The sequence below is a fragment of the Phalacrocorax aristotelis genome, chromosome 1 (assembly GCF_949628215.1).
Source record: "Phalacrocorax aristotelis chromosome 1, bGulAri2.1, whole genome shotgun sequence".
NCBI lineage: Eukaryota > Metazoa > Chordata > Aves > Suliformes > Phalacrocoracidae > Phalacrocorax > Phalacrocorax aristotelis.
The window spans coordinates 11,139,456-11,153,078 of NC_134276.1; the positions used below are offsets into that span (position 1 = coordinate 11,139,456).

The 13,623-nt window shown below is 42.9% G+C and overlaps 1 protein-coding gene across 1 annotated transcript in view; it reads left to right on the plus strand.

Annotated features, from left to right (window-relative positions):
• Nucleotides 1-13,623, plus strand: part of FAT3 (FAT atypical cadherin 3) — a 362,856-nt gene that overhangs the window by 13,934 nt on the left and 335,299 nt on the right. The window contains exon 2 of the mRNA XM_075081104.1: nucleotides 10,266-13,577. Coding sequence (XP_074937205.1) covers nucleotides 10,283-13,577 — 3,295 coding nt within the window. The 5' untranslated portion in view covers nucleotides 10,266-10,282. The remainder of the gene's footprint in view (nucleotides 1-10,265; nucleotides 13,578-13,623) is intronic.

Here is a 13,623-nt window from a genome sequence, read left to right on the forward strand (position 1 = left end):
GGGTAAGATTTGCAAAAAGCCCAGTCAAATCACTGCTGAAGTCCCAATGTAGGCAGCTGGAAGGCGCTGCATGGCAGGGTGCGATCCTGCCTGCTGGTCCTTGGCAGCCCTCCGGGTGTGTGAGCAGAGCCTTTGCCCCTGAGGTTCAGAGGTGCAGCTCAGTAAAGAACTGTCTGTTTGGGGGGATCCAAATTAATGTGTAGTGAAGGGAGACCCAGGGAAAGACTAGCAGTGGCAGGAGTGCGAATCACCAGCCCTGGATTTTTTACATTGATATTGTACCTAGAAAGAGTTTTCAAACTAGGGCTCCTTGGATAGGGGTCAAAGTAGATTTATGAGATAAACCTAAGGGAAAAAAAAGCCAAATAAGCAAGTAATAGTATCCTTGAGTATGTTTCATAAGGAAGCAGGTAGCAACCATGAAAATAACTGGCTCATTTTGAAACTGCCCCAAAGCTTCTCCATTTTACAGTGATTAAGAAGCAGGAGCCTGGGGGGATTGGAGATACACAAAGCATGAAAACTGTGTATCAGTCTTTGTTTCCCTGGGGCAGACCACCAAGGGGCCAGCTCAAATCCCTTGTAAGGTGGTTCCCAGGAATTCTGTTTCAACAGATCTCGCATGGCGGCAAATTATTCCTCCCCTCTCCCCTGCTACCGTTTCCCCAAGCCATGTTTCATGCTCGAGGGGGAAGGGAGAGTCCGACAGACCCTTTGCACCCGCTCCCTTGGAAGACAAATGATGCCTGGCTCCTGCTCGCAAGTGGAAGCATTTGCTGATGAACTGATACTTGGCAAAAATTGGTGTTGTATGGAAAAATCCCCAGCACCTGCCAGCAAAACAAAGTTATTCATAACATACGGCTGGGTGGCTAAATCTTCACTTCCTAGGGACGGCCTGGAATTACACTTGCTACATGCTGAGTGGCTTTTCTCCCGTGTGAAATTATATGCAGGCAGCGGGAGGATTTGCAGCTCTAAGGAAGGTTAGGATTTATAGTGCTGTCTCTTGCAAGGGCTTACTCTGCAGAAATGGCCATTTTGTCTTCATCTTCTCTTTTTGGGATAAACACATCATGATATAATCATATGTAAGGAAAGTCATATCTTTGTGCTCATTGGGGAGCAGGTAGCCCCATTAATATATCCCCTGTTGTAAATCTCTCAGTGTCAGTCAGGTTTTTTTCCCTCCTGCCTAGAGTTGAATGCACATTTTTAATTCACTTCCATATGGCACAAATTCTAAGTTCTTATTCTATATTATGATTTCTTTTCCTAGCCAGGAAATTGTTAGCTTTTCCTAGCTGGGTAAATTATTGTGGGGTGTAGCTCTAGGATGATGTCTGGCTAGAGGAAATGCTGTTTGAACATGTTTTTTTCCCCTATTCTCATTTGACACCGTGCTGATGATATTGCCTGTGTAAGGAGGGGCGTGTATAAAATCCATGGCTTTATCTAGTCTATGCCAGGTGTTCGCTGGTAGAATGATGCCTTGGTTCTATGAGTCTGGAAGAGTTTTCCATAGTTCTGTGCTATAGAAGAGGCTCCTCCTAGGAGAGGGCACTGACGTACGTGGGCTCCCACCTCGTTGTAGCAATACCAACAACAGATTGCGACAAACGTCTTTTCCTGTTATCGATGCAGCTTGGTGTGAGCCTTAAATAGGTAACAACTACAAACCAATCAAGATGCTTAGTAACCTTCATTGCACTCTTTTTGCAGACCCTTCTGACCTGGTCACGCAGAAGTTTTTGTGTTGGCAGATTGCTGTTGGTTATAGAAAATAGCACTGAGAATAAGACACTCCATTCAGGTGCATGGATTTGCCTGTGTGACAGACTTGTAGATTTGGTGTTTTGGTTATTAGACTATGAGAATATATAGGCTACTGCGATGTTGATGTTGTTTGAGTGGAAGGAAGGAGTTGTAAGACTGAGGTCACTTCCAACAAAATTAAGAGCCTCTGCTCCTGCTGCAGATGCATCACTTCAGTGCATACTATTTAGACTTGGTGTGCATGTGAAGTTAATGTTCTCCTGCCTCCTAAAAAAGACCTTTATATTTTTAAATATAACTTTTTGCTGTAAAGCTGCTTATTTTATAGATTTTAAGTAGCTACCCTTTGAGAAAGAATTGTGACAACCCTCCTGAGAAAGGAGTAATATTACCAAATTTTAGTAATTTTTCCATACCATGAGCCACCACTACTGTCCTATGTGGGGAGGCACCTTCCATTTCCCAACTTCTCCAGGAAAAATACCAAGGAAGGTAAAAACCTTTAAGCTGAGGTTTCTTGACCCTTTTTTCCTATGCACACAGGTGCATAAATACCTTGACTCTCAGAAATTTGCCATCTGAAGTTAGGAAACAGTTTTTTCTCCTGCCACCCCAGCAGACCCTATAGGTTAAGAGCCTTGTGGTGAAGACAGAAGTTGAAGCACAGATTAGTTTCTTCTCTCTTCTCTTTCAGAAGACCTGTAGAAAGTCTTAAACAGTTGCATTGTATTGTATTAGCTAGCCAAATTGCCTAAGTTAATTTAAGGAAATATCCTTATCTCATAGAGTCTAATTGGGCTTGGAGGGCAAGCAGAGAGAGAGGAGAGGGCTGTTTTCTTTTCCCTATTGTGGCATGCTAAAAGTGTATTCATTCTGCATGCCGAAGGCGCTTACCTGACATATTCCTTATATTCTCTAAAAGTGCTTTTGGCACTTTAATATTTTCAGAGTTTACCCAAGAGGTACATGCATTGTTTTCTTTTTCAAGTACTTTATGGTATGGAGATCTTTGGGATTAGAAGAAATAGCCTTGGGAGAGCAAATCAAACAAAGCCAGTAAATCAGCTTCATCAGGGCCCAACTTAAATGCCACTATGCAAACACACAATGCATGGGGAATAAACAAGGGGAGTTAGAGGCGAGTGCACGCCTGCAGGGCTATGATCCTGTTAGCATCATGGAGACCTGGTCAGGTGGCTTTTATGCCTGGAGTGCTGGAGTGGAAGCATACAGGCTTTTTAGGAAGGACAGGCAGGGAAGACAAGGAGAGGGTGCTGCCCTCCATGTCAGTTACCAGCTGCAGGGCATGGAGTTCCTTCTGGGGATGGAGGAGGAGCCGACTGAGAGTTTATGAGCCAGAATTAAAGGGAGGGCAGGGGCAGGTGATATTATAGTGGGAGTCTGCTACAGGCCACCTGACCAGGAAGACTGAGTGCATGAGGCCCTCTGTAGACAGATCTATAGATAGCAGCAGCCTCATGTTCACAAGCCCTGGTCCTCGTGGGGGACTTCAACCACCCTGATACCTGTTGGAGGGACAACACAGCAGGACATAAGCAATCTGGGAGGTTCCTGGAATGCATCAACGGTAACCTCCTTCTCCAAGTGGTAGAGGAGCCAACAAGGAGATGTGCTATGCTGGACCTCGCTCTCAGCAACAAGTAGGGACTGGTGGGGAGTGTGAAGCTCAAGAGCAGCCTTGGCTGCAGTGACCATGAAATGGTGGAGTTTAAGATCCTTGGGACACTGAGGAGGGTGCACAGCACGCTCACTACCCTGGACTTCAGGAGAGCAGGCTTTGGCCTCTGCAGGGATCTGCTTGGTAGAGTACCATGGGATAAAGCCCTGGAGGGAAGAAGGGCTCAGGAAAGCTGGTTAATATTCAAGGATCACCTCCTCCAAGCTCAGGAGCGATGTGTCCCAACAACGAGGAAGTCAGGCAAAAACGCCAGGAGGCCTGCATGGATGAACAAGGAGCTCCTGGACAAACTCAGACACAAAAAGGAAGCCTACAGATGGTAGAAGCAAGGACAGGTAGCCTGGGAGGAATACAGAGAAATTGTCCAAGCAGCCAGGGATCAGGTTAGGAAAGCTAAAGCCCTGACAGAATTAAATCTGGCCAGGGACATCAAGGGCAACAAGAAACGCTTCTGTAAGTACGTTGGTGATAAAAGAAAGACTAGGAAAAATGTGGGCCCTCTCTGGCAGGAAATGGGAGAGCTGGTTACCTGGGATATGGAGAAGGTTGAGGTACTCAATGAATTTTTTGTGTCAATCTTCACTGGCAAGTGCTCAAGCTGTACTGCTCAAGTCGCAGAAGGCAAAGGCAGGGACTGGGAGAATGAATAATCACCCACTGTAGGAGAAGATCAGGTTCAAGAACATCTAAGGAACATGAAGGTGCACAAGTCCATGGGACCTGATGAGATGCATCCGCAGGTCCGAAGGTAACTGACAGATGAAGTTTCTAAGCCACTATCCATCATATTTGAGAAGCTATAGCAGTCAGGTAAAGTTCCCACTGATTGGAAAAGAGGAAACATAACCCCCAATTTTTAAAAAGCGAAAAAAGGAGGACCTAGGGAACTACAGGCCAGTCAGCCTCACCTCAGTGCCCAGCAAGATCAGGGAGCAGGTCCTCCTGGACACTATGCTAAGCCATATGGAAAAAAAGGAGGTGATTGGTGACAGCCAGCATGGCTTCACTAAGGGCAAATCATTCCTAAAAATCTGGCAGCCTTCTATGATGGGGTTACAGTGCTGGTGGATAAGGGATGATCAACTGAGGTCATCTACCTGGACTTGTGCAAAGCATTTGACACTGTCCTGCACAACATCCATGTCTCTAAATTGGAGAGACATGGATTTGATGGATGGACCAATCAGTGGATAAAGAAGTGGCTGGATGGTTGCACTGAAAATGTTGTAGTCAACGGCTCCATGTCCAAGCGGAGACCAGTGACAAGTGGTGTTCCTCAGGGGTCGGTACTGGGACTGGCACTGTTTAACATCTTTGTTGGTGACACGGACAGTGGGATTGAGTGCACCCTCAGCAAGTTTGCAGATGACAGCAAGCTGTGGGGTGCAGTCAACATGCTTGAGGAAGGGGATGCCATCCAGAGAGCCCTTGACAGGCTTGAGAGGTGGGACCATGAGAACCTCGTGAAGTTCAACAAGGCCAAGTGTAAGGTCTTGCACAAGGGTACAAGGGTCAGGGTAATCCCAAGCTCACATACAGGCTGGGCAGAGGATAGATTGAGAGCAGCCCTGAGGAGAAGGACTTCAGGATGTTGGTTGATGAGAAGCTCAGCATGACCCAGCAATGTGCACTTGCAGCCCAGAAAGCCAATGTATCCTGGGCTGCAAAAAGAAGCGTGGCCAGCAGCTTGAGGGAGGTGATTCTCCCCCTCTACATCACTCTGGTGAAACCCCACTGTAGTACTGCTTCCAGCCCTTGGGCCTCCAACATGAGAAGGACATGGACCTGTTGGAGCGAGTCCAGAGGAGGGCCATGAATATGATCAGAGGGCTGGAGTACTTTTCCTGTGAAGACAGTCTGAGAGAGTGGGGGTTGTTCAGCTTGGAGAATGGAAGGCTCTGGGTAGACCTTATAGCAGCCTTCCAGTACCTGAAGGGGGCCTACAACAAAGCTGGAGAGTTACTTTTTAGAAGGGCGTGTAGTGATAGGACAGGGGGTGATGACTTTAAACTAAAAGAGGGTAGATTTAGATTAGATATAAAGAAGGAATTCTTCACTATGAGGGTGGTGAAATACTGGAACAGGTTGCCCAGAGAGGTTGTGGATGCCCCATCCCTGGAAGTGTTTAAGGCCAGATTGGATGGGGCTTTGAGCAACTTGACCTAGTGGAAGGTGTTCCTGCCCATGGCAGGGGTGTGTGTGGACCTAGATGATCTTTAAGGTCCCTTCTAATCCAAACCATTCTACAATTCTGTGATCACACAGCAATTGTTTCATATCTGCACATTGAATTAAGGCCTGGGCAGTTCCTGGGACTTGAGTCTTCCTTCCCAGTCTGTTGGGCTGTTATGTTCAGATGCAGTCCAGACTGGAGGTTGCCAGAGCCAAGATGAGAAAAAGAAATGATGCTCATACCTCTCATAATTCCTCTGAGGAGCACCAGCCGCCTACAGGTCCCTGTAGCTATTCTGCAGGGTCACATAGTTAATCTCTGTTCAAGGAGCGAAGGAAAGTGACTGAGTGGAGAACTGAATGTGAAATTATAGAGTTCTCAATGATATTCAAGTTCATTTTAAAGAGTATTACGAATCAAGACACACTATTTCTCCATTCCTTCCTTCCCACTTCAAGGCCAGAGTATTTTATGTGAGCTAGAGTGGAAAGATGCCGGACTTTTGTTATCTTGTCACCTCCTTGGGGAGTTAGAAGGAGCTTTTTGATTTTAGTCTCTGCTCTTGTTGCTGTTTCTTTTCTTCAGATTAACCATGTTGAATAGTACCAGGGAAGTTGTTGGTTTTTTTTTAGTAGCTCCTGCCCAAACTTTTCAAAATCAAGCAAAAGTAATCACAACCTTTCTCTTCAGTTGAAACCATAACATTTTTTTGACAAGAAGTGCCTTTAAAGAAATGCCTCTTAATCTACAGTGGGTTGCTTTGTACTTTTTTCTGTAACCTATTGCATTACATTTCCTGTGCATTGAGTATGTATGCATTATGGCCTCTTAAAAACAAATATCCCAGAAGAAAGGAATTCAGTAAATGAATAAAACATTCTTGGGTAGCCCAAGTGGCAGTTTAATAGCTCATCCATTGGGATTTTCAAATAATATGGTGATGGCCATATAAATATGTGGACAGATTAATAACTTCGATGAGGAGCTTGTTACAACTCTGCATGCCACATCTGAAATGAAATCAAACTCTGAAAGTGCTGCTGCTGAAGGTCCAATTTTTCCAGTGGCAACCCTGAAATTATACCTAAAAATACACAAACTGTGTGTTGGTGTAAATATATGTATATGTAACTAAAACATGCATTCACAAACACACACATGCACATACATATGTTGGTTCTGGGTGGAATTTAGTGTTTCAAGCCTGATCCTGAATGCACTGAACCACTAAAACTTCATAGATTACCGACGTGACTGGATTTACAGCAGTGTATTTGAGATTAGGTCTTAGCCTTGGCTTTCTCTAAAAATAAGTAGATAAATGGAATGGGATCTTAAGGTTGTCATGTTATATTGCCTGGGATATACACAACTTTTTCTTTAGGTTCACCTAATCACATATTTATAAAGCTATATACTTTGATGCCTGGCAGAGTCTGTAACCTTGGGTATGGATAACCTGAAGGTAAAGTTTTAAGTAATTTTTGCTTGTAGCAATGAATTTCTCAGGAAAACTAATTTCTAATTACGGTGGACCTGGAAACTTGATGTTAGTGGTCATGAGTGATGGAGACAAGCCAGCTCAGACTGAACTACAGTATGGACAGGAGAAACTAGACCACCAGGTGAGGTGTAAATAAGATAATACAATTAATTTCATTACTCCAAAGACATATATTTCTGGGAACCTGCTAAGCTGTGGTGAAATAAGGTCTGGGTGCTCATATGAAACATAGCATCAGCCTCCATTGTAAGGCAGCAAAAATTCTCTTAGCAGTGGGAAGATGCTGGTATTGCAGTACAGAGGTAGGATGCTGAAGTGCTCATGGTAAAAGGCAGCAACACAGTGATTTGTCTGTTGAGTATTTTAGTAATGCCACATCACAGAAGAGGCACAGCCCTTTATATTGTTATGGGTTGGGTGTCTCTCATTAGAATTTCTCATTCCTCTTGGCTGGCTTTTCCTTGGCAGCATACCATATACTGGTTGTATTTTCTACTTGAGAGCATCGTCTCCCATGCTAGGCTGAAGCGTCAGCTTTTAGTGGCAGTACTCAGAGATTCACATAAAGCCCCATGAAAATAAGGGACTTTGATATTTTCACACTGGTGGATTAAGTTGATGAATGTTTGCTGTGCTGAAAAATAAGGTACCACTGCTCTGATCTTTTAGTTGAGTGAAATGGCAACAACAATAAAAAAAAAAATCTTTCCTAGCTGAAGTAGAGAAATTCCATCCTGGGCCTCCTGGGGATCAACCTGAGCCTGGGGAGAGCACAGGGAGACCTGGTCTCTCACATACACAAAGCATACTGGGGAATTGTACGTATTCAATGTATAAACTGTATGGGTTGAATGCAGGACTCGCATGATACATGCACAACAATTGAGTGGGTGTATTCAGAAAAGGAACTGCCACATGTAGTTCTGTGGGGATTTGCCTGTTCCTGGGGAATGCAGGTCCAGGAAGTGATATGATCTTCCATTTTAATTTTCTTTTAAATAGTTTGCTTATTTTGTTGGTCTAATAGAAAAGAAAAAAAAATAAACAAGCAAATTGAGGGGGGACAGCAGCATGTGAAAATAAGTGTACTGAAAGATGAGTGCCTTGATAATTGATCAAATTGATTAATATGTTAAGCAATGGGATATAGACTGTGGGATCAGGAAGTGTTTTGTGTGAATGTTATAACATCAGTGCGATAAACTGGTTGTCATTAGTACTTAGAAGTGCAACAGTCATTCAGTTACACTGGAAGTGATAACTAACATGAATTCGTATTCCAAAACTTGCATGCGATTTATAAATCTCCTAGGGGATGTTGAAAGCATGTTGGAAATTTAAATTAACCCCTGTCATTATCGACAACTTTTCCTATCCTTTTCCACTCTGTATTCTAGCTTGGAGAAAACTAGGTTTTCAAGCAGCTTTTAAATGACAATGAGAACAATGTATGTGTGCAGTGGGTCTTTCAATAATTGCCTTTTAAAATTGATTTTTATGATTTCCACGAGCAGTAGCAAATGTACTCTCTAACAAAGAAGCTTATTCACACTGTCTCACTGTAAGCACTTGCCTAGTTTCCTCAGGCTCCTTTCCTCTCCCTTCAGTGGGAAGCAATAAGGAGGAGCCTGACTCACAGCTTCTACAGCACCCTCCAGAAATCTTCAGCCAGTGTCTTTGCTTACCTTGTCTCCATTTAACTTCCCAATTTAGATCCCTGAAGTGAGGCACTGGGACTATTCCACAAAAGGACTGTATGGAGGAACTCTAAATCTTCCCCAAATGAATGCTTATTAATTGCATTTGAATACTTATATTTATAATGAGCCTTTTGAAATCAGTGGAAAGGCTCTCACTGCTTTCAGGCGGCTGGAGTGGGACAGACTGGACTGAGACAGACTGCTGGTGATGGAGCTGTGTGCCTTATTTGTAGCCAAATTCTGCTTGGCATTGCCAAATTGAAATGTCATGCAAGCTCAAATTCACTCCGCCTGAGCCAAGATGTGTTTGCACTCTTGCTGGTTGGGATGGCCCATTGGCAACAGGACAGGCAGTAGATTGGAAGGGGTCTTTATCCTTCTTAGGTTGGGATGGCAGTAGTACACAGGGAAAGGAGCATTTGTTGGACATACAGAAAAGAATTTTCTTCTGTGTCCTCATTTAATATATGTTACCCAGTGTATTTGGTGGAAAGTGGTGACCATAATGACAGATGCATTGTGGTACCTATGCAAGAGTGAAGTTCTAAGGACTATCTCAGCTGTGCTGTTTTCTAACTTGAATCTTTCCCTGGGAGCTTTATCGAGCACTTTTATTTTCTTAATTGTATTTTGTCTGTTCTCAGTATCTGGATATGTGTATGTATACGTATATGTGTATGCAATTGCATTTAATTAGCTAGAATTCTTCCTGAATTTTGATTTTTCTGAAGGTATCTGTAATTAAAGTAATGGCTGGGTAGCAATTTTTATGTACTACTTGGTTTAGGTGGCTCAAATTTCAACTGTGTGACCTTTCTTAACTGTCCATAAAAAAGAAAAAAAAGATAACATTTGACTATCACAATGCTACATGCATAATGAAAATCCTGTCTCCTTTCCAAACATTGAGACTAAAAAGGAGTTTTCCAATATGCTCTGAAAACAAACAAGTTTAGGCTTAGTTGGAACTACTGGTAAATCAAAACAACGATTTCTGTCTGTGGTTCATCCTCTCACATAAACTAATTCAAATGTGTGTGTCTGATTTTAGATTTTTTCAATAGGATTATTATTCTGGACTGTACGCATGTGTGTATAGGCGTGGTAGGGTCTCACAGGGTTTTTTATATTAAAAAAGTGTATAAACATACATACATATATTTATGTATTATGTGCTGTATGTTCGCATGCGTACATATTACAGTCACACACATGTAAAAATATAATCCAAAACTGGTGCTTTTGTGTGTGTATATAGTGGTGTCCCTTTCTGTTTTGTTAAATATGCAATGACTGTTAATTGCATATATTTTACTTTTAATTAGAAATTTGAGAAGTAATTTTGACATGACACTTCACAGTACAGTTTTTGTCTCTTGATCAACTGTTTCCTGTTTTCTTTCTTTGTCACAGGGTGAAAGAATGATGTGATGGAGGTGAATATGGGCCGCTGGTCAGGCTCACGGCCACCTCCGTCATGCCTTGCCCTTCTGATTGTCAAGTTCCTGGCGTCCGTTTGCCAGGTAGCTCACGGGACAGCCCCTCTTGGCTTTCACTTTACACATTCCACTTACAATGCTACGGTGTATGAGAATTCAGCAGCAAGGACCTATGTCAACAGTCAAACGAGGATGGGCATTACCTTGGCTGACCTTTCATGGGATATCAAGTACAAGATAGTGTCTGGTGACGACGAGGGCTTTTTTAAAGCAGAGGAAGTCATCATTGCTGACTTTTGCTTCCTAAGAATAAGGACTAAAGGTGGGAATTCTGCTATATTGAACAGAGAAATCCAGGACAACTATTTATTGATAGTGAAAGGGTCTGTCAGAGGAGAGGACTTGGAAGCATGGACAAAAGTGAACATCCAGGTTTTAGATATGAATGACTTAAGACCTCTGTTTTCACCAACCACATACTCTGTCACAATAGCAGAAAGCACTCCTTTAAGGACTAGCATTGCACAGGTGACTGCCACAGATGCGGATATTGGGTCCAATGGTGAATTTTATTATTACTTCAAAAATAAAGTTGATCTCTTCTCAGTTCATCCTACAAGCGGTGTTATATCTTTAAGTGGCCGGTTAAACTATGATGAGAAAAACAGATATGATCTTGAGATTTTGGCTGTGGACCGTGGGATGAAGCTTTATGGAAACAATGGCGTAAGCAGCACTGCTAAGCTTTATGTTCACATTGAACGTATAAATGAACATGCCCCAACGATAAATGTAGTAACCCATATTCCCTTCCCATCAGACAAGGAGCCTACCTATGCAGTTGTTAACATTGATGACCTAGATGAAGGAGCCAATGGAGAAATAGAATCTGTTTCTATTGTGGCTGGAGATCCGCTAGAACAGTTCTTTCTGACTAAAGAAGGTAAATGGATGAATGAGTACAAAATCAAAGAAAGAAAGCCTATTGATTGGGACAGCTTCCCATATGGTTATAACCTGACTCTCCAAGCCAAGGACAAAGGATCTCCTCAGAAATTTTCTGCCGTCAAACTGGTCCACATTGCTAGTCCCAAGAAAGAAAGTATCCCCCTGAAGTTTGAAAAGGAAGCATATGATGTTTCGATCAGTGAATTTTCACCTCCTGGTGTGTTTGTTGCAGTAGTTAAGCTGATGCCTGAGCCACAAGGTGTGGAGTATAGAATATCTCCAAGTGAGGAAGCTGAGTATTTTAAGATCAATCCCAACACAGGCCTTATTACTACTGCTCGTCCTTTGAAAATCATTGAAAAGGACCTCTATGAATTAGAAGTATATATGAACAAAGGTGGTGATTTAAAAGCACACGTTACTGTCAGGTTAGAAGATGCCAATGATCACACTCCGGAGTTCCAGCAGCCCTCCTACAGCTCGTTCGTCAATGAAAGCGTCCCTGTGGGGTCAAGCGTTTTGGCAGTTTCAGCAGTTGATAAAGATAGGGGAGAAAATGGGTACATAACATACAGCATTGCCAGTCTGAACTCACTGCCATTTACAATAAACCAGTTTACAGGTGTCATCAGCACATCTGAAGAACTAGATTTTGAGTCCTCACCAGAAAGCTACAGGTTCGTTGTGAGAGCTTCCGACTGGGGTTCTCCCTACCGCCATGAAAGCGAGGTGAATGTCACCATATACATAGGCAATGTCAATGATAACAAACCCCTCTTTGAAAAAGTGGCATGTCAGGGAGTGATTTCATCTGATTTTCCTGTTGGTGGTCACATCACTGCTGTTTCTGCAATAGACATAGATGAGTTAGAGCTTGTGAAGTACAAAATAATCTCTGGAAATGAACTTGGCATTTTTTATTTAAATCCTGACTCTGGTGTCCTGCAACTTAAAAAATCTCTGATTAATTCTGGCATAAAGAACAGCAATTTTGGCCTTAAGATAACGGCAACTGATGGAGAGAACTTTGCTGATGCTATGTTTGTTAATATTTCAGTAGTTCACGGGAAAGTGTCTTCAAAGACCTTTAGCTGTAGAGAAACTAGAGTTGCTCAGAAGCTAGCAGAAAAATTACTCAAAAAGGCAAAAGCAAATGTGAAGCTGAATTTGGAAGATGGTTTTCTTGATTTTTATTCGGTGAACAGGCAGGCACCACATTTTGACAAATCCTTCCCTACTGACGTAAAGGTTTCAGAGGATTTGCCCATTGGTGCCACCATCCTGAGGATAAAAGCCTATGATGCAGACTCAGGCTTTAATGGGAGAGTAGTTTATACAATTTCTGGTGGTAACATAGATAGTTGTTTCAACATTGATATGGAGACGGGGGTACTTAATGTTCTTATGCCCTTGGACCGTGAGAAAACAGAGCTCTATCTCCTTAATATTACAATTTATGATTTAGGTAATCCACAGAAATCTGCGTGGAGACTGTTGACTGTCACTGTGGAGGATGCAAATGATAACATGCCTGTTTTTTTACAGGACAGTTACTCAGTTAATATTTTAGAAAGTACAAGCCTTGGTACAGAGATTATCCAGGTAGAAGCGAGAGATAAAGACCTAGGATCCAATGGGGAAGTGACTTACTCAGTACTGACAGACACCCAGCAATTTGCCATCAACAGTTCTACGGGAATGGTGTACGTGGCCGATCAGCTAGACCGGGAATCAAAAGCAAATTACACACTGAAGATTGAGGCCAGGGACAAAGCAGAGACAGGCCATCAGCAGTTTTCTGTTGTGCCTCTGAAGGTTTTTTTGGATGATGTGAATGATTGCTCTCCAGCCTTTATACCATCCAGCTACAATGTGAAGGTCCTTGAGGACCTGCCAGTTGGCACTGTCATAGCTTGGTTGGAAACTCATGATCCAGATCTCGGCTTGGGAGGTCAAGTCCGTTACTCGCTGGTGAACGATTACAATGGGCGGTTTGAGATAGACAAAGCAAGTGGTGCCATCCGCTTGAACAAAGAGCTTGATTACGAGAAACAGCAGTTCTACAACCTGACTGTGCGTGCGAAGGACAAGGGGCGCCCCGTTTCTCTCTCTTCTGTTTCTTTTGTGGAAGTTGAAGTTGTGGATGTTAATGAAAATCTCTATACACCGTATTTTCCTGACTTTGCCGTCATTGGATCTGTAAAAGAAAACTCCCGCATTGGTACAAGTGTTTTGCAAGTTGTTGCTCGTGACGAGGACTCTGGAAGGGATGGAGAGATCCAGTATTCCATCAGGGATGGCAGCGGCCTGGGGAGATTCAGCATAGATGAAGAAACCGGTGAGTTTTGTGTCTAATTTTCTTTTCCCTTCATAGAGGTTTTTTG